This window comes from Amblyomma americanum, chromosome 9 (genome assembly GCF_052857255.1).
Source record: "Amblyomma americanum isolate KBUSLIRL-KWMA chromosome 9, ASM5285725v1, whole genome shotgun sequence".
Lineage (NCBI taxonomy): Eukaryota > Metazoa > Arthropoda > Arachnida > Ixodida > Ixodidae > Amblyomma > Amblyomma americanum.
Genome location: NC_135505.1, coordinates 74,783,519 through 74,804,820, shown reverse-complemented (window position 1 = coordinate 74,804,820; position 21,302 = coordinate 74,783,519). Strand labels below are relative to the sequence as shown.

At 46.9% G+C, this 21,302-nt stretch overlaps 1 protein-coding gene across 3 annotated transcripts in view; it reads left to right on the top strand.

Annotated features, from left to right (window-relative positions):
• Positions 1-20,365, top strand: part of LOC144105342 (atlastin-1-like) — a 67,779-nt gene extending 47,414 nt beyond the window's left edge. For all 3 annotated transcript variants that reach the window (XM_077638486.1, XM_077638487.1, XM_077638485.1), the window contains 2 exons: positions 10,073-10,314; positions 20,181-20,365. In XM_077638486.1, coding sequence (XP_077494612.1) covers positions 10,073-10,314; positions 20,181-20,247 — 309 coding nt within the window. In that variant the 3' untranslated portion in view covers positions 20,248-20,365. The remainder of the gene's footprint in view (positions 1-10,072; positions 10,315-20,180) is intronic.
• The last annotated feature ends 937 nt before the right edge of the window (positions 20,366-21,302 follow it).

Below are 21,302 nucleotides of genomic sequence, written 5' to 3'. Positions count from 1 at the left end.
ACACACGTGCACTGTGCCTGAAGACACCCACAAAAGAAAAAAAAAGTGGAAAAACATCCGAGTTCGGCCAAGTGTGGTGTGGGAGGTAAATGTGAATGGCGTGAGCACTTAGGCAAGGGTTCTTCAATTGCACCCCGTCGTCAAGGTAATCGAACTGGGAAGATAGGGGCAGGATGGGGTAGGGAATGAAGAAATTTGTGTGAGCTTGAAAAAGATGTCGCTGGCAAGAAACGACCGAGGTATGTCAAGCTGGCTCTCGTAATGTCAGCAACGGCCCTGCAAGGGGCGGATGGAGGACAATACACCTGGACTTTCATTAATGCCGTGAGGAATTGTTTCAAATTTGCAAATGAAGTACGACTCGCGTTGTTCTCTTTCCCGGGTGTTGTGGAACCCACCCTGTAGGACTGTTAACTTAATTGCATCAAATGGGTGGTTTCGCTCATTAATGTGTTTTGACAAGGGAAGGTTGGGTAGGGATAAGATATGCGCGCGGTGGTTATTAAAGCGAATTCGTAGAGGGTTGAGGGTCTGTCCAATGTACTGCATACTGCACACGCTGAATTCTAGGAGGTATATTACGTTGCAGGAATCACAATCAAAGTTGCCATTAATTTCCCATTTGAAGCCTGAAGCTTTGCTTACTGCACAGCTTGATGTTTGTATGTGTTTGCAGACCTGGCATCTACTTTTTCCACAGGGCCGGCACCCCAAAACCGGCTGGTTATTTGTTTTTGAGTGTACAAGAATATTTTTAATGTTTTTTGGTCGTCTGTAGATCACGTGAGGGGGAGCAGTGAAAATTTTGATGAGGCGCTCGCTTTGTTCGAGGATGTTGAAATGTTTTCTGAGGATTTTGTTTACGTTAGGCGGGTTACTGGTGAAGGTAAGTACGAGATTTGCCCGGTGGTCTGTTTCGTCGTTGTAGCGACATCCCTCCAGTATTTGCTCTCGGTTGAGTTTAGATGCCTTTTCAATGGCATCGTCGACAATGGCGGGGGGGTATCGTTGCTTAATGAGGACTTCTCGCATGCGTTTGGAATTTTTTACGAAGTCCTCGTCTTGGGAACATATTCTTTTAAATCGATGTGCCTGAGAGTATGGGATGCTTGTTTTAGAGTGACGAGGATGGCAGCTTTGGAAGAGTAGGTATTGTTGGCGGTCCGTCGGTATTCTATATACACCGGTGGTAAGTGAGCCTTTGTTTACCGAAATCTCAACATCTAGAAAGTTAATTTTGGTGTTCGAGTACGTGTAAGTGAAAGATATGTTGGGGTGGAGGAGGTTGAAGTTTTCAATAAAACGTATGAGTTCTTGCTCTGTGTCAGTCCATTTTAAAAAGATGTCATCCAAGTAGCGTTTGTATAGGGTGGGCTTAATGGGGCAATCTTTCAGAAATTTGGATTCAATACTATGCATGAAGATATTGGCGTAGGTTGGTGCCATCCTTGTACCCATGGCTGTGCTATTAATTTGCAAATAGTGTTCATTGTTAAATTCGAAGTTGTTATATTCGAGTACGATTTTTGCCAGTATTTCTAAAACACGTGGGTTAGGGATTTCCTCCTTTCTGTTTTGTTCATACGCTTCGATCAGAGATTTAATGCCATCGGAATGAGGAATGTTTGTGTAGAGAGAGACTACATCTAGTGTTGCCAGGAAGGTTCCTTCCGGGAGTTTGAGACCTGCTATTGCGCGAAGGAAATGGTTTGTGTCGCGTATGTATGATGCGTGTGTTGTTGGAATATGTCTAATTAGTGTGTCAATGTAACTGGAAACTGGTTCTGTAATCGTGCCGATGCCAGATACTATAGGGCGGCCAGGATTATTCTTTTTGTGGATTTTCGGTAACATGTAGAATCGGCCCGGCGACGGGTGTGGTGCGGTGAGGGCTTTAGATAACCGTAGGGATATGTCCCCATTCTTCGCAAGTTGACCCAGGGTCTCCGCTACAAAATGTTGGTATTGCGCAGTTGGGTCTGCTTCGAGACGTTGATAGAAACTAATGTTAGAGAGTTGTCTCAAGCCTTCTTCAATGTATTTTTCGCTGTCCATGACAACTATACCACCTCCCTTATCCGCTGGCTTTATGATTATATCTGTCCTTCTGCTCAGAGCCTTCAATGCATTCCGTTCGTTTTTAGACAAGTTCTGCCTCCCTGGAGTGTGGTTCTTGTAGGCGTAAATAATGTCTTTCTGGATGGCGTTAATGTACATGTCCAAGTGTTTGTCCCTTCCTATACTAGGAGTCCAGTGGTGGTTAGTAACGACGAGTTCTCTGCTATCCGCGGTAACCCGCGCCCGATCTAAGAAGTATTCCCAGAGTCGCAACACTCGTGCAAATTTGTCCAAATCTTTTAACACCGAGAATTCGCTGTATTTACCGGTGGTAGGGCAGAATGTAAGGCCTCGAGAAAGGATGGATATTTCCTCTGTCGTTAAGGCCCTGGTTGATAGATTAACAATATTGTGCTGGAAAGCAAAGTCGGCGCTTGGAACCGCAGGATTATTATTAGTAGATGCTGTCATTTCAGATCGTTCTACGCCTGTTTCTTGAACTGTTGATGTTTGTGTCGTTCTACTGGATTTGTTGTTGGAGTTTATTATAATAGTGGGGTTAATATTTGTAGCTGCCTCCGTTCTTGATTCTTTTTCGCTTGTTATTGATTTTGACCACACGTGTTCTGGAACCCCGTCTCGAATAAATTTTTTGTGTTTGGTCTTGCGTACCTCAGTTGCTCTCTTTTCCTCAAAGAACATAAGCTCTGTGGCCTCCAGCGCTGTAAGAGTAATTTGTTGATGAGCACGACTCTCTTCCATTCTCAGTGCCACCAACGCCTTCTCAAAGTGGCCAATGGTAACTACAAGCAAATTTAAAGGGGCAGATTGTAGTATACGATTCCAATTAGCCTTCTCCTCTTCACACAGGTCACCCATTGATGGTGTTAGCGACACTAGTAAACCTTTTGGTACGATTTTTGATTCAAGATAGGCCTTTAGGCTATGAATATGTAGTTCATGCCTAATTCGTTTATCCACAATTTTTCTTAATTTTAAAAATTTAGAGTTATTTGAGGAAGGCTGTCGGTAGGATGAGTGAGAGAGAGTCGGCGTACTCACGCGACCTGAATGTCACTGTTGACGAACCCGTTGTGCCGAACCGCAGCGCTTTCGAAGATCGTAGCGTGATAGAGGGGTGCTGGGAAGCTCTTCTTTCCGGCTGGATATCGTATCAACCTGGCCCTCCACCGTGGAAGTCAGTTGACGCTGCGCTGCACTAGAATGGCCTGATGCTCCGCCTGGGCTTGCTGGAGTACTGGCGCCGCTCGCTCCGGATTTCGGTGTTGTGCTGGGAGTGGTGGGGGTATGCACATGGTTGGCCTTAGATGGTGGTTGTTGTCGGTGGGTTCCAGCGGATAAGCTTGTTGCTGAGATGGATCTCTCGGCGGTGCTGTCTCGTGTGGTGTCCCTGGGCGACTTCGGGATAGCAGGAACAACTTTACTCTACAATTTGAGAAGATGTGGTGGCCGCGTTGGTGTTGGCAGTAGAGCCCTGCGTTGGGTCACGGTTGATCTTGCACCGGCCATCTCGGAGAAAAGCCCTGCGTTTTCTTGCGGTTTTTTGGGGCGGCACCCTTGTAGGACCCCTGTTTTACCCTCCTCTTCCTGTCGCTGCGTCTCCGCGATGGTCGGGAACCGTTGGTCTCCGGCTTGCATGTATTCTTCCTGGTGGCTCTTGAGAACCTCTGAGTAGGTGCGAGGCACCTGGGTGTGACACTGCACGGGGAACCGGCTGAAATCGTCTCCTGCCGACCGGTGGTCTTGCCATTCTATCAGAAAATGTCGCTGGTAGTCAAGGAGGACGTTATAAATATGCCATGACAAGATGGAAACTCCACCAAAACTTGGATGAACTCCATCTGCTGCGAGGACACTGGATGGTGGATAGGTCTCCAGCGAATGGTTGAGGAAAAACGCGTTGGTTTCTCGTCGACAAAGTTCAGAAAGCTGGTAGTTGAACCTCTCAGCCCGGCGATTGAATTTATCAACGAATCGCCAGTTACTGGACCGTCGCCGGCGGTTAGGGGCGCGGGGTAGTACCAGCGTTGCATATATTACTTGAATTTTGAGTCGCTCAGTGCGGATGATGTTGAAGGCTTCTGCGTACCTTTCGATCGTGGTCTGGATGTCGTCGCTGCTGAGATCATTTGTTCCCAAATACAGAATCACACCGATCACACTTGAAGGAACAAAGTCCAGTAGATTCTTGAGGTCGCTGATCTTGGCTCCAGGTTGGGTAATGAAGGCCGGGGAGCACCGACTCGCGGCGTCAAAGTGGTTGAATAGGTGCTTAGTCTGTGAATCTCCAATTACTGCCCATTTTGGCGGATGAGGAGGAAATTTCCAAAAAACTGTTTTAGAAGCGTTGCTAGCAGCCATAGATGAAATGCAGTATAGAAAGATAAACGTATTTGGTTGCTAGAGGCAAAAATTCAAAGTTGAAAACGCTTCATTTAGCCATAGATTTATTTTGAGTCGACGTTTCGGAGAGAGCCTGTCCTTTCTCAAGACTGAGGTTACAGGGGTCTTCTTCCTCTTCTTAAGGAGTTGGCACTGGCACACATGTACGACACATGAACAAAAGAAACAAACGGAGGCAAAGAATACTAGAAAAGATACAGATAGAAAGGGAAAAAAGGGGAACAAATAAAAAAGAAAAACGTGTTGTCCCCCGCCGCCCACCCCGAAGCCGCGGGGAGCCGACCCCGGACGAGGGGGAAAAAAAAAGGAAAACACGGAGCGGGAGGGGATAATGGCTACCCATCAAGGCAACAGAGCGGCGGCGTGTAAGGTGGACAGGAGCAGACGGTGGCGGGATCGCCCTACACACAAAAGATAAAGACGCGTGCACTCGCGTGCCCCGACCATAAAGAGTAAACAAATAAACAGAATAAAATGCAGACAGGGCCGGAGCTTCGCTGAAATGCCAGACTGCACAGGACGCGCTCTCGCCGTGAAGAGCGCCACCAGACTGCGAATTGTACGTACTAAAAGTGAGAGACCTCTTTAAATCATAATACCTGGAATAAGTCATTTATTTTACTTCATAAAATTGCACGCTTGTAACATCGCAGAACTCATCCTAAATCATTGTGGAATGTAAAAATTTCCAAGCAGTAATTTTCAAACATTTTTGCTAGGAGGAGTGGAGAAAATACTCTGGCCCTTGTAATTTCGCAGCCCAAAAATTTCACTTTTCAAAAAGGTATGGCGTCATGAAGGGCAGTCATCAGAGTCATAAGTGGACAAGAAAGATTAGGAATCTCCAGTTTAACAACGTCCGTGGTGCTCGTAACTTCTTCTGTACAGAGATAAGTTGTTGCTTGGTTACTTGCTGGAATCTAGAGAATTTCAAAAAATCTTAAAAATGAGTCAGCTTGTGATGACTGATGTCGACCTTAATAAGATTGCCTCTATGTGACACTTGGCTAATGAAGCTTAACATCACTAAATGCAAATTTATGATAATTTCCTATCGTGCCTCTAATGAGGCATTTGTGATTATCTGCTTAATGATACTCCATTAACCCAGGATTCCTCTAAGACATTTCTTGGTATCGATATTTGCAGTAACCTCTCCTGCATACTCATTTCTTCTACATAACAAGTAACGCTAATCGCACACTCGATTACTTGCGACGCACTTATTATATGGCGCCTTTGTGAACCTTCTACTGTACAAAACTCTAGTCAGGTGAAAACTCGAATATGCATAATCAATTTTGAGCCCTCACCTAACTCTCTAATTAGGAACATCGAATTCATCAAGAATCAGGCTGTTCGTTTCATTTTTTTCTATCATCAAACTTGACGTGTTACTCTAATCAAGTTAGATCTAAATGTGCCTCATATTTTATTTCATCATACAAATCGTCAATTAACCATTCTAGCCCTCATCTCGGAGAATCGCTAGTTGTGCCGGCACCATGCATCTCGTCCCGCCGCGACTACGAGTTCAAAGTTGGCGTGCCCAACAGTCGCACCAACGTGAATTTCCCATCTTACATCCCCAAGACATCTAAGGAATGAAACCACTTTTTCTATTCTATCGCCTCCATTACAGACGCCTTCCTTTTTAAGAATGTCGTTAGCGATTATATACCGTTGTGATACTGTACTAATTATGTTTGTGTTAATGTTTTGTGTTAGTATCCTATCCTGAGTGTAATGTTACGGCCGTCTGAGTAAATAAATAAATAAATAAATAAATAAATAAACACACTTTCATGTGAGGTAAACAACACCGCTATCGCCGATTTCAGTTCATAATTTCCTAACAGCCCTTCATACGACGGTTTTTTCAGTGCACCGATAAAATCTTGTATTACATTGTTGAAGACTGTGAAAAAACGAATTTAACCTACACCTTATATTGACGTGCTGCCAATAACGCCAGCGCCGTTTATGAACAGCAAGAGCAACAAATCCGGCTCCGAATGGAGCGCGAATGGCTGCCCGGTTGCGAGCACATGGAGTTACAGTAAATAGTTTCGAATCACGTATGTGCTTGTTAGCTTCATTATTAAGTCAACACACCTAAATATTTGTCTCTTCACGGGGAATCTGTAGGTCGGTCCAATAATGTGTGAGTTTCGCCGCACATGTGCGGTATACGAAAATATGCTGGCGTCGGGACAGGTTTTTCAAAAGCTTAAGTCAGTTTTTCACTGGGTTTTTTAAGCACAGCCAATTTTTTGAAAACTTACACCGAAGGTGCGAGAAAATATGCAATGTGATTTTTCCTAATGGTTGCAGATGTTTGTTATTAAATCTGAGAAAAAATGCTCTTTTCGGTTTTGTTCAGCTGAATTCTACAGCAAGGTTGGCATTATGTGTTGGGCCGTCCACTCTTAGTGCGAACACGGGAGCGTGTTGCTACTTTCTTTAGAGGGCCATTTCGTTCGACACGGCGGCTCATCGCAGTGAAGTAGTGCAAGTGAACACGGATCTGGACATGGTGCGTCGAGTGATCTTCCAGTTAGCGTCTATACGCAGCCGTCGCGGACCCAGGAGCTCTCCGAAAAGCGCTGCCGTGCACCCGTGAGTTTCCAATAAAAGTGGAAGATCCTGTACCTGTAATGGGTCGATAGTTAAACGAGGAATTGGCTAAAATTCTCCAATAAGCTTTTTATTTTTCTGTCACAGTGGAAAGTTGTGTTGCAAAATTGAAAACCTTGAAAATCGTCAACGATGATCCCTGTTTGCCAAATTTTTTTATCGGCAGTGTGTTTGGCAATATGAAATGACAAAAGTATGGTTTGGAAAGCGCGATGAGTTGGTTTTTTCTGTCGCATATTTATATAATTGAGGCAGCTCGCATTTCAAACGCAGTGTTTGATGATGTAAAAGAAGTTAACTGTATTTCATGGCGATACCGCATACAGCGACTCCGTTCTATTAGTTACAAATATTGAGAAGCCAACTCAACGGGCATGCGATTCTGTTTAATTGACGTTTGATAATTAGAAGAGCTTTCCTGATTAAGAAAATAAAAAATCGGGCTCACAGTCAGGGGTCGTGGCTTCCAACTTCGCAGTTCAACCTTGTCGTCTGAAATCCAGAATCGAAAACTTAATAACAAATTTTTGTTAGCTCGACCATTGAATTGCTGAGGACACCATTACAAATTATCTTTCTTACCGGGGAAGTGCTGTTTGAATACAGCATCATCAGTACGTGTTTACTAAAATGCAGCTCGAGGTTGAGTGCTTTGTCATGTCACTGCTTCGGAAGCTCTGGTACATGGGCCTCATATGGGGTGCTCTTGCAGCTTCCATTATGAGCTAACAGTGATTAGACAAGGTTGTAAGGATACAATGACCCCCAAAATATATTCTATAGTCGCCCCACTTTCTCTAATATCTGTTTTTGTTAAATGAGCTTCCCGTTCTTCATTTTCGTCAGAAAAATTGAACAGAAATTTCTGAAAGAAAGGTACTTGGCTCATCCAGGGCGCTTGACAGCGTAGATGAAGTGATGCAGAGCAAAAGATTCGTGCACGATGGACATTTCTTTATATCCCGCCATAGCTAGGAAACAAGGGTGGATTAGTAGTTTCTTATTACGTAACGGTTCGGACGGATCCAGCGGCAACCTGGAAAGGAGAACGTAAAAATATATTAATCTCTTTTTACAAGACGCTACAAGAGAAAATGGTGGTTAAAAGCGAAAATCCATTCTCTATCGTACTAAGCTTAATAATGAATTTTATCATTCCTTCATCTCTTACTAAGGCGGCTGTGGACATCTTCACTTTACTCTTTAACAGTCGATGATTTAACTCTTCGAGCATTTTGGGCTCTTAGATACTCTCCAAAGGGACGACTTGCCCTTTTCATAGTGTCGGCACAAAATAGAGGTAGTGGGAATACATCACGTGTTTTATGCTCTGCGCATACTCTAGTATAAGAGCTGTACCGGTCTGTACTTTGGAGAGTCTCAGAAAATAATTTTTTGCTACGAGACAGAAAAATCAACTCGTAACTTCGCCGACAACCTTGTGCCACAGGTTAGGCGGTGGCGGTTCTGTGTGCAAGCATGCACAAAAATGCTTTCGAGAAAAGTTTTATTTTTTTCATAAGGCGTGAGAAACACAAGGAATGCTCTAAAAAGCTTGGGCGACAAAAATACATAGCATCAGCATCAAATATAGGAGAAAAAAATGGCAGTGGCTTAGCTCCGCTATGCCAGGATATACGTAGCGAGAGATACGTTTCTCCGGATGAGCTTGTTGTGGTCAATGTATGTTTAGCAATGAGAGACATTGGGTATACACATCTTTTATTCATTTTGCTTAACAAAGACGAAGACTGCCCCATGATCTGTGAAGTCGCACGCAGCAGTCTCACTTTTGTCTATGCATTATTTTGACTGAGTAGACTCTCTTTGGTATACAAGGTCTATAGTACTTCCACATTCTGTAGTCGGACGTGAGGGTCCGAAGCGAAATTAAAGTCAAACATATTTCCTTTACTGACTAAGCTAGCCCTGTTACCTTTTGAAATCATGCAAAGTCACACACAACTGTTAAACCGTGCCGTAGGCTGGTATACATGTGGCAACCACATCAATCGGCCGCTTGACAGATGTCCCTGGTGCCACGTAGACTCCTCGGATGATAATGCCGCTCTCCAGAAGCCGAACATAGCAGGCTTCACCATTACTCACCGCAATCGAATGGAGATGTCTGACGGCTGTGATACCTAGTTTCACGTGCACGCAGACTCCAGCGTTCTTATTTGGTTCAAGCCAACTGCCAGGCGACAACCTCAGGATCGGAGGCGTTAATCTTTTCTTGTATATACCGCCGTTTAGAAACGGCTGGAGTCTTCTTCTCTGCATGCATGTCAAACGTTATGATGCAGACGCCCACTACATCTCCGCTTTTTATGCGCAATGCTGCGTATGCGATGCGCGGTTCGGGTGATCGAGTGGCGTGCAACGATGCGGCGATGAAGAACGCGAAGGAGCTGTGGGTTCTCTGGTTACCTAGGTATCAGCGCATGCGCACAACTGCTCATCCGAGCGATGTCACGCTCGGCTCCGATGGGGGAGTGGGCGCGCGGCCGCGGCGACGGAAAGCGCTCGCCGCACATCGCTCCTCTCTGGTTGCCATGGTAACAGCGCATGCGCACAATGTCCTCTTCCATGCACCGCGAAATGCTCGACTAATAGCCCAGTGTAGCTCTCATACAAAGCGGTTGACTTGCATAAACAAAAATGTTTTAACTCCGGTGCAACATCATTGTCATAAAGGACTAATTAAGTACTTAGGCCTTTAATTTTAGTGCTCTCAGCGTGAATAAGATATGCTTGCTCGTTTCGCCAGCTTTTCGAATATCATTTTTTATTTCTTTATTATTTTTTATAAAATCTTACTTCGTATATATAGCTTCTGTTTTATTTACAGTGGCTTCATAAAACATAGAAATAGAGGGCCTTTTGTTGAGGAAGTTCACATCATTATTTTTTTAAATACTGAACGACAAAACATGCGTTTCGCTCATTTCAGGCGATTGACAAGACATTCCAGGAATTTGTCAAGAGGAATAATGACAAACAGTTTCAAGGAGACATGACAGACGTGTTTAGAGACCTGTTCTTGGTGGTTGGCACAGGCATTCTCAGCATCCCATTCCGGTCTGCTTCGTTGGCGGCCAGGGTCATGAGTTTTCTGAAGTACATTCCGGGGCTTGGATTGCCGATTGCTTCCAGTGTGCTGAGTCGTCTCCTCGGAGACGCAGTCGCCCCAGTGTGAGTATTCATACCTCTGTGTCGCTCTTTAAGCGTTCCTCTAACGGTTCTACAAAAAGTGCTAACATTGTAGGATGAAAAGCACAGGACTTCTGGCGCTCTTTTATCGCAAACCTACTGCACAGTGCTTATTGTTCCTTCTTTGAAATTTTGAACACAGATAACTGATTCATTTTGTGGTTAGAAATTCCCCGGGGTCAGATTTCTTGAAAAAAAAAAACATTCCATTCATGCCCTGAAATGTTCTCAACGCCATGCCGCATTCACGGTTCAGAAAAAAACCATTAAAGATAAGTACTTTTAAACCGAAAGCTCTAAGACGCCAGCCAGCCATTTCGACTTGTTGCGCCGTATGTCTTATGTAGGGAGCCGTATGCGTATGCCGTATGCAGAGGCCAACGAACGACCTTGAGCCGTCGTTGCCTAGCAACGCTGCAGCCGCGCTCCAACGGATGGCGCCGCCGTCGACACCGCTGCCGTCGTCGCTCGCTTCACCAGATGTGTTCCGCTGGGGCATAGGGAGAGGAGGTGTCGGCTCGGGGGTCTATATATATATATATATATATATATATATATATATATATATATATATATATATATGCTGCGCCTCAGTGTATTGTAGTCCTTGTGGATAGCGCGAAAGGGACGCAACAACGAGAGAACGAAACGAGGAAGAGACAACGCGCTCAAGAGATGCCAGAACACGCCGCACGACTCGAGAAGTGTCGTAACGAAGATCCGGCTAGAAGAAGTGGTGCCACGTCCCGGAGTGACTCTTCAACTGCGGAAGAGACCGGTTTGAGTTCTTGAGAGCGTCGGAATGAGCGCTGCATAGACGACGTGCCGAGGAAATGAAGCTTTCGCAATTCAACTAGGCTTAACCAGAGCTAAACCACAGCCAATTTTGTATCAGGTTCGGCCATCCTGAGCTGGTACAGTATATGTAGCTGGTACACTAGGTATGATGTAGCGTTCGTAATATTCTGGCTGTATAGTAACCAGAGATTTCAGTAGGGAAACTAAGGAAGTAGTAAAGGAAGTGGCTTTGGGGAAATATACGAAATTCATAAATCACACACTACTGCGCTCTAAAGACGACAACGGGCCCAGTGACAAGGCGTTGAAATGTTAATATTGCAGATATCATTGATGATGATGCCAAATGGGTAGTGATGGTGCAGCTATGTAGGATGTGGCAAACATGTTTCGGCAGGAAAGATCTCATCACGAAAGTAAACATCATTAAACGTTCAATCCTGTTGTGTAAATTGTAACCTATCGAAATGTCATGGGTGGTCAATTGGAGCAAGGTATATGATGTCAATAAATATTATGTGGAGAATATTCTGCTTGCATCAAAATGGTTGTAGCCTGAAAAATTAAGCAGGAAATTTCGCAAAGGGGAATGATGTGCAGTACTGACTGTGTGAAGAGTGAAGATCCGAAGGGGTTTCCTTTTGCGCACTGTATCGAAGGTTTTATGGCATCTATGAAACTTTTAAAGAGGTGAGACAGAGTTACTTCAACGAACAGATTTGTGACAGCGGCTATGCAAAACCAGCCTAAAAGCATTGTACAGAAGAAACATCTCTAGGCACTTTTCTTAGGATACATGTTGTACTGGCTATGAAACAAAAAAGTCTTTCGGATTACGAGTGTTGACAAGGGAGTACCTGAAGTAGGCTGCATGGAGTTTGAGTTTAGGAGCATCACCCTTGAAGACCCAATGCTCCACAGAGTTCTGATGTTGCGGAAACTCCTCAAAGCGGTACGTCATGCGGTGCATCTGGGCGACGACATGAAAAGGGCGCTGATATCGGGGCAGGGCGTGGCGGCGGGCTCTCCAGTGGAGTGGATATGCTGCAAATGAAGAGAAAGCCGTCGGGTTGGAAGCAGGGAATTGGCTAATTCGCCTCATTGTTCAGTTGCGCAAGAGCACGAAGTTTGAAGAGGTTGCCCTGGGCCTTGAAGCAGCCAATCGTAAGCCGTCTGGCATAGTTAGAGGGCGCTCTAGGTCGGAGCCGGAATAGCTGCGCTTCCAGCGGAGAGCGTTCTGCCGTGGTTGACTGAACAAGGCGTCACCACCGTATTTTCTTGCTATTCAGTGTTGACAGCGAGAGCTGCGGCAAGAGCAAAAGCGCGGGATTTCTTATCGGGACGAGCTGTGCATGCAGTACGCAAGGGCCTTCGTCAGAGTACGTTCAACCTGCTCAACGAGACCATTGCACTGCAGGTGACTGAATGGTGTAATAGACAGTTGAATATTGAAAGAGGGATGGCTTTCCCGAATTCCGAAGGCACTAATGAGCTCTCACAGTTCAAATGGGGGCTAGGGGTAAGCCATGATGGAGAGCAAGATGCCGCTTCAGAAAGAGCGCTGGGCAACGAAGTACTGTGAGAAGTGGTCGAATGCGACCACAGCAGATATATTGCCGGTACGCATCATCGGAAACACGTGAAAATGGTCTAGCCCAAGCAGTTTGAAAGGCAAAAATGACCGCGGAAAAGTCTGCACGGACACCTTTTGGTGCTATCATAAACAGCTTCTTTTACTGGCACGTCTGGCACATTGACACGCGCTCTCCGACGTCTCTGATCATGATAGGCCACCAAACGCCCTCAGGCGCGCGTGCGTAGGTCCTACGGTGGCCAAGGTGGCCATCCACTAGAGCATCGCTGAATCTGGGCCAAACCTGAGGCCATAACTTTTTTATAATCTACTGGTACCAACAGAGAGGGTCGCCCACAGAGCTGTTTCACATGTTATAAAGCGGCATCCTGCACACTGCACAACAGGCACAGGTTCTGGCTGCGTGTCCCGGCATGGGACCGTGTTATGGCAGCAAGGTCAGAATCTTGGGGTAGCGCAGTCGTCACTTCCGCCACAGAGAGCAGTGAGGGATGAAATCGAAATCGTGATGGGGAGGACCACTGCAATGCACGATAGTGAAATGGTACTTTCGAAGTTTGAGGAACCAGCGCACGATGTTTCGTATTGAAATGTATGGAGGACTCCGGCCAGGTAAAGAGCTGTGCTGTGTGAGTCTTAGACATTATTACAGTTTTTCTTTTTGCAATATTTTTATATGCAACAAAGAAATGGACGTGAAAATGTATTAAAAGCCGCACCGTTCTCCCATCATCCTGCCCCTAAAACCTGTAAGAATAATTATTTATTGATCTATAGTAGACCTTTGCTAACAGTAACAGGTAATGTGGTTTCCGATAGCCCACGTAGTGTGCCTGTCACTATCATTGGTGATTATTTGAGGGAGAGAGGACTTTCTGTGCCTTTGACGTAGTAACCATGCTAAGAGCACTTTGAGCTATTAAAGAAGTAGGCTGTACACTTTTCATTCAGGGTGCACATTGTTAATTTGAGAGCTGGAAAATAACGGTTTAGATTTGGCAAGAATATCAGTTCCTGCGCAAACTTCATTCGTGAACTTCTCATTTTCTTACCAAAATGCATAAAAACCAAGTACTGCAGCAGTAGAGCTTTGCTGATATACACGGTTTCTTCTGGGCAATAAATTAATGTAATGACATCGAATATGTTGCCGAGATAATTGAAAGAATAGCGGCAATTTTTTAAAAAAAATCGGAAATGTTTTAAAGCAACAGAAGCACGGATCTTTGTGAACAATTCTCATCTGGTTTTGCTTGAGTTCCTTCAAGAATAAAATAGTTATCACGCTAAACGGTGGTAGGTCCCTCTGCTACCTGGAGCATGTTGTTCCTTAATCGATTGTATTTCAACTATTCCCCTGGATTTTGATTCCAAAATTGGCTTCTTTGTACGAGTAAAGCAAAAATAAAGGCAGGTGTACTTTTCTCCTCTGCTACAATTTTTCAAAGCATCAATTTTTCTACTTCTGGGAATCATTGAGGGTGCTAAACGAATACGTTCGAAAAACAGCAGTGGAAGCTAAAAACACGTGAATCTTCAAATAATTCCGATAGGGGGCGACGTCTAACGTCAAGACAGCATCGACGCATTGCAATTATCGTGTTCGTCCGGAAACAAGCAATGAAATCTTCCGCGCACTTGGATACCGGCGGTAGTTGTATATTCAGTTAGCCAAAATCTCATCATTAGAAATGGAGCAGCAAATGTTTTCTTAGATACTAACAACCCCATGCGGTATATTATGGCATTGCAAGAATTACTCTTTTTCTCTCTGGCACGAGCCTTGCTAATGTTCTTTTTCCTCAGCGCACTGCAAAAGGCTAGAAATTATACTATATGTAAGCAATCCTTTGTACTGCCTTTCATAAATGTTTTTATCTTAACAGCGAATTCGCAGATGAGCTCAGCACGTTGTTATCCTTGCTGAGTTCTGATTATCGCGCTTTTGGACATAGGAGGTTTTTGCACAATCCTTAATAATTGGCATACAAGGCACAGACAGAATGTCCGGCTGTCAAAGAGGCTTAGGAAGTTATTTAGTGAGGTATTTGTTGCTTCATCGACCACAAAAAGCAAAAATACAAGGCATTCAATAAAATTAACGCATGTTTAACACTAGAAGAACCATTCTCTGTGTAGGGGTGTGTTTATTCGGTGAACCCAGATGATTCCAGCCGCTCAGGGGAGACTCGCAGCGAAGCGTCAGGCGTGGCGAAAGAGCAAGGCAGCGAACAACTTCTTCGTCCTTGAGAGCGGCAGCACGCGACGCATGTCAGTGGTTATATCGATGAAGATTACCACACTACAGTTTCCCCCCCGGGCAGAGAAGGAGCCATCCTGGCGACTCATGGTGCCGAAAGGACAGACGGATCGTAGTAGGGCTTGATTCGGTCCACATGAACTATTTCGCGTCCACGGCGACGCAAGTCCGCAGATGGCGTAACGGGCTCAACTACGTAGTTCACAGGAGATGTTTTTTGAAGCACTCGGTATGGACCGTGATACCGAGCAAGAAGCTTCTTTGACAGGCCGGCGGTTGTGGCAGGAACCCAGAGCCACACCAGGGAGTTGGGCGCATATGAAGGCGCCTCACCAGTGTCACGATGGTGTTTTTGTTGCCATTGATTTTCCGTTGTGAGCGAACGAGCGAGCTGACGGCATTCTTCTGCATACTGGGCGGCGTCCGAGAGTGGCGTCGATTCAGAAACATCAGGGCGGTAGGGAAAAAGCGCGTCCATTGTGCAGGTTGGCTCGCGCCCGTAAAGAAGAAAAAAGGGAGAGAATCCAGTGGTGGTCTGTATCGCAGTGTTGTACGCGTAGGTTACGAAGGGAAGAACGTGGTCCCAGTTGGAATGAGCGTCGTTGACGTACATGGCCAGCATGTCACTCAGAGTACGGTTGAAGCGTTCTGTCAGGCCATTCGTCTGAGGGTGGTAAGAAGTAGCGGTGCGATGAATGATGCGACATTCTTTCAGTAGGGCCTCGAGAGCGTCGCACAAGAAAACGCGTCCGCGGTCACTGAGCAGTTCCTTCGGAGTCCCGTGGCGAAGAATCAAGTTGTTGAGAATGAACAAAGCAACGTCTCTTGCAGAGGCAGAGGGTAACGGTGATGTTTCAGTGTAGCGAGTCAGATGGTCTACTGCCACAATAATCCACCGGTTTCCAGCAGGAGTAGTCGGAAGAGGGCCATAGAGATCTATGCCAACGCGGTCAAACGGACGAGCAGGGCAGGGTAACGGCTGCAACGAAACAGAGGACTTCTGAGGAGTTTTTCGGCGTTGACAAGATTCGCAAGCGCGCACGAAATGTCTTACGAAGCGGTACATTCCACGCCAGTAAAATCGCAGACGTAGGCGTGTGTAGGTTTTCAATACGCCACCGTGAGCACATTGTGGGTCACCATGGTACGCAGCACAAATGTCGGCGCGGAGATGACGCGGGATGACTAGAAGCCACTTCCGTCCATCAAGCAAATAATTGCGGCGATAGAGAAGACCGTCACGAATGGAGAAGTGGTGTGCTTGGCGGACGAGCGCTTTGGAGGAATGACCGGGAGTAGGACTTGAGAGAAAATTCAAAAGTGCATTGATCCAGGGGTCATTCCGCTGCTCGGTAGCCATGTCGATAGTTGTAAGAGTCGACATATCGTAGGCACAGACGTGGTCAGACGAATTATCTCTAGGCAATGGCGAGCGGGAAAGAGCATCCGCGTCCGTATGCTTCAGCCCTGATCGATAAATGACATGAATGTCAAACTCCTGGAGACGAAGAGCCCAGCGAGCAAGGCGACCGGATGGGTCTTTCAGAGAGGCAAGCCAGCACAAAGCGTGGTGATCGGTCACAACGTAAAACGGTCGACCATACACATAAGGACGAAATTTTCCGATAGCCCAAATAATGGCCAAACATTCCCTTTCGGTGACTGAATAATTAGATTCTGCCTTTGTCAATGTTCGGCTGGCGTATGCCACAACATACTCGCTGTAACCAGGCTTACGTTGGGTAAGGACGGCACCAAGCCCAATACCGCTGGCATCAGTGTGGATCTCCGTAGGCGCAGCCGGATCAAAGTGGCGTAGAATGGGCGGCGAAACCAAAAGGCGGCGTAAAGTGTCAAAGGCTTTATCGCAGGCTGGAGTCCAGGCGGAAAGGTCGGAGCTGCCGGCAAGGAGCTGGGTCAGAGGAGCGATGATAGAGGCGAAGTTCAAGATGAAACGTCGAAAGTAGGAGCAGAGGCCGATAAAGCTCCGAAGCTGCTTCAGGGAGGTTGGCTTCGGGAACTCTGCAACTGCGCGAAGTTTGGTGGGGTCGGGAAGAATGCCGTCCTTAGAAACTACGTGGCCTAAAATTGTGAGTTTTCGAGCGGCAAAGTGGCACTTCTTCAAATTCAACTGAAGCCCAGCGCCGGCGAGACACGTGAGGACATCCTTTAGGCGGAGAAGGTGAGAAGAAAAGTCGGCAGAAAAAACTACGATGTCGTCCAGATAACAAAGACAGGTCTGCCACTTGAGTCCACGAAGAACAGTGTCCATCAGGCGCTCGAAAGTAGCCGGGGCATTGCAGAGGCCAAAGGGCATAACGTTGAACTCGTATAATCCATCCGGTGTTATAAAGGCAGTTTTCGAGCGGTCATTATCAGCCATCGGTACCTGCCAGTAGCCGGAGCGCAAATCCAAAGAGGAGAAATACTCGGCTCCCTGTAAACAGTCCAAGGCGTCGTCGATTCGCGGCAAAGGATAGACATCTTTGCGCGTGATTTTGTTAAGCCTACGGTAATCGACGCAAAACCGGATGGAACCATCTTTCTTGGTGACCAAAACAACCGGAGAAGCCCATGGACTGTTAGATGGCTGTATGACGCCCCGGCGAAGCATGTCGTCCACGTTGTCAGCAATGACTTGGCGCTCAGAGGCCGACACGCGATAAGGACGCTGTCGTAAAGGTGCGTTTGTACCAGTGTCGATTGCGTGCGTAACGACAGACGTGCGACCCAGAGCAGTGTGAGGAAGGTCGAAGGCAGAAGTGAAGTTCTGTAGAAGAGCAGCGAGTTGATCGCGTTGTGCGGGTGGGAGATCTGCGTCAATAGCTTGTTGAAGAACATCGGGTGGTGTCGAAGCGGTCGCTGTATCGCAAGAGCTGAGCACATTAACGTCTAATGAAGTAGGCGTTGCAGGAAGAGTATTTACAAGCGTGGGATCAAGTTCTTCAATACGACCGAGACACTCGCCGCGTAGCAGGACGGACGGGCACGGAAATGGATTTGAGACGTACATTGCACTAAGGCCATCTTCGATCTTGAGGACCGCAAATGGAAGCAGGAGGCAGGGATGGCGTGAAGCGGCGTCGGAAGGTGTGAAGAAGACAGTCGAACTAATAACGCTTTCACAGGAGAGTGGAACGAGGGCAGCAGAAAATGGAGGAATGTCTGTGTCACTGGCGACGAGGAGTTTTGCAGGCCGGGTAGGGACGTCACACAAGACGGTATCACAAAGAGGTAAAAAGGAAACTTCCGCGCGGGCGCAGTCAATAACGGCATGATGAGTGGAAAGGAAATCGTAGCCCAGGATGATGTCGTGTGAGCAGCGAGACAGTACAATAAACTCGATGGTGTATAAGACGTCTTCGATGAGAACACGGGCCGTGCACGCCGCTGAGGGATGAATGCGCTGTGATGAGGCGGTGCGAAGCGAAAAGTCGGAAAGTGCGGTGGTCACCTTACGAAGACGACGGCAAAGAGCTTCACTGATGACTGATACGGCAGCGCCCGTGTCGACTAGAGCGAGTACTGCGACGCCGTCGACAAACACTTGAATTACGTTAGTGGGAGAACACCGAGGACTTGAAGAGTTCGAACCAAGCGCAGTTCTTGCCCCGGGAACTGCGACTGTTAGTTTCCCTCAACGGTGCCGGTAGAACGTCGGAGTGGGGACGGGGAACGGCGACGAGGGGAAGGTGATCGGCGAGCTGTGTACGTTTGATTGTCACGAGATACAAATTCGGAACTGGGCGGATTTCTCGGCGAGGGCTGGTCTGTATTGTAGGAGTAGTTCCATAGTTCAGGTCGAGAAGGTGGAAGGCGTTGGCGGCAAAGGCGTGCGACATGGCCCGGCAGCCCGCAAGAGTAGCAGATTGGTCGGTTGTCCGCGGTACGCCAAGGGTTCGTAGGGCGTTGGCGTACCCTTGGAATAGGGACATGGAATGCAGACCCAGGCAAAGGCGAAGGAAGGTTGGAAGGAGCGGCCTGGTAGGAAAGAGATGCTGATGGCATGAGCGGCCTGGCCGCAACTTGGGCGTAAGTCAGTGGTGCCGTTACTTGCGCTGGCACGGGGCTGGGCGGCAGCACAGGGCTGGGCGGGAGCATGGAGCTGGGAGGAAGAACGTCAGCGATGTGATCTTGAACGGCACGCCGTATGGTAGGGGCCAAAGACGGAGCCATGTCAGGAACAAGGCGGCCACTATCCTGTAACTGAGGGACCAGCGATAGCTGGCGGGCGACCTCTTCTCGAACGAAGGCTTTGATTTGCTGAAGTAAAGGGCTGTCCTCTGATGGGGTAGAACCGCCCAGCGCAAGTGTAGAGATGGCGTCGTCTCTAACACCGGACCGCCGGGTAGAAGCGCGCTTCTTACGAAGCACGTCGTAGCTCTGGCAAAGCTTGATCACGTCACTCACCGTGGCAGGATTTTTTACCCAGAGCATTTGGCACGCGTCGTCAGAGATGCCTTTCATGATGTTCTCGATCTTATCCGCTTCAGTCATTAGCGGATCGACACGCTTGCATAGGTCCACGATGTCCTCTATATAACTAGTGAACGACTCATCGACTTGCTGAGTGCGCTCACGCAAGCGTTGTTCTGCCCGGAGCTTGCGAACTGCAGGGCGGCCGAACACTTCTGCAAAATTCTTTTTAAATGCAGACCAAGATGGCAGGTCTGCCTCATGGTTGCGAAACCAGAGGTTCGCCACGTCAGTCAGATAAAAGATTACATTGCTTAGCTTGATAGCGTCGTCCCATCTGTTGTAGCTACTGACGCGCTCATATGCCGCCAACCAATCGTCGACGTCCTGGTCGGCTGTGCCACTGAAGAAGCACGGATCACGCTGCCGTAGAGCTCCAGAACACAGCACGGTGGTTGGGAGGGGCGACGATGTCGTGGCAGTGTCATCCGGCATGCTGGAAGCAGAGGGTAACGTGCGGCTTCTTAGTTCCAGGGTGGACGGGAACGTACCCAGCAGCACCTCCACCAATTGTAGGGGTGTGTTTATTCGGTGAACCCAGATGATTCCAGCCGCTCAGGGGAGACTCGCAGCGAAGCGTCAGGCGTGGCGAAAGAGCAAGGCAGCGAACAACTTCTTCGTCCTTGAGAGCGGCAGCACGCGACGCATGTCAGTGGTTATATCGATGAAGATTACCACACTACATCTGTTCTAATGACAAATCGGCCGACATCTTTTCAGTGACAACAACCCTGTGAATGCTGATGAACGTGGCCTGGTTCACTCGTTGGTAACTCAGGGCAAATAACTGTCCAACGAAGAGGGCCACTGAGATGAAAACGGTTCTTCAAACTGAGGCTCGATCGACCCAACTTCTGCTTTGTGTATTTTATAGTTGTATTACGTAATAAAGACGGTCTTGGTGTCGTTACGTGTTTTATTTCCGCAGTGCTTCTCGGGACAGGATTCATTACCCGCCCGGCAGTAGACATCGAAAGGGCTTCCACTCATTAAGTCACCATGTATCCATGCTGATTATCATGGCAAAAACAGCAATTACTCAAATGGCAGCATAGAATAACAGGCGTTTACAGATCATGGGTTTCTATACCATCGGTTTCAACTCTTCTTTGCTTGCGCTTTTTAGCCAATTATCTGAAAGCAATAACATTATTACACTGTAAATCTGCGGTTGGTCAACATTGCAAACATTAAAAATAATTAAATATTTCCTTATGGTTCAAGTGTACATGCTGCCTAGTATGGTAAAGAAAGCCATTACTCAAATGACAGTATTGAATAACAGGTTTTCAGAGGTCATAGGTTTCTATCCCCCTAGTTTCATTCTTTGTTTTCTTGCGCTTTATGGCCAATTATCTGAAAGCAGTAACATTATTACACTCTAAATCTCTGGTTGGGCAATACCGCAAATTAAAAAAATAGAAATATTCCCTTATGCTCCTTTGCTTTGGTGGCGGTTTTGGTGGCGCAAACTCGCTTGAAGTCGATCCTTATTGACATATGACCGTAACAGAGAAGTTCCAGGAGCTAAACGGCAGTAGAAATGACAACACTGCCGTGTGTTTACTTGTGCAACAAAAAGCCTTCTTTGAAATCAGAAACCCAAGGCTAGAAATGGTGAAAATTAGATCCAATGCAGCTTAAATCTCTGCGAAAAAGAAGTGGCTGATGCCAAAGTGATGCAGAAAAGGATATCAGCAACTCAATTCCGTCGGGGCATGCCGAATATATCTCTCGTATGACTAGCCAGAACGTCACCACCAGTATCAACCCATTTTGACAATTATCGAGAAAAAGAGCCTGAGCAATAGCTTCGTGCCTATCACAGGGGAAAGAAACATC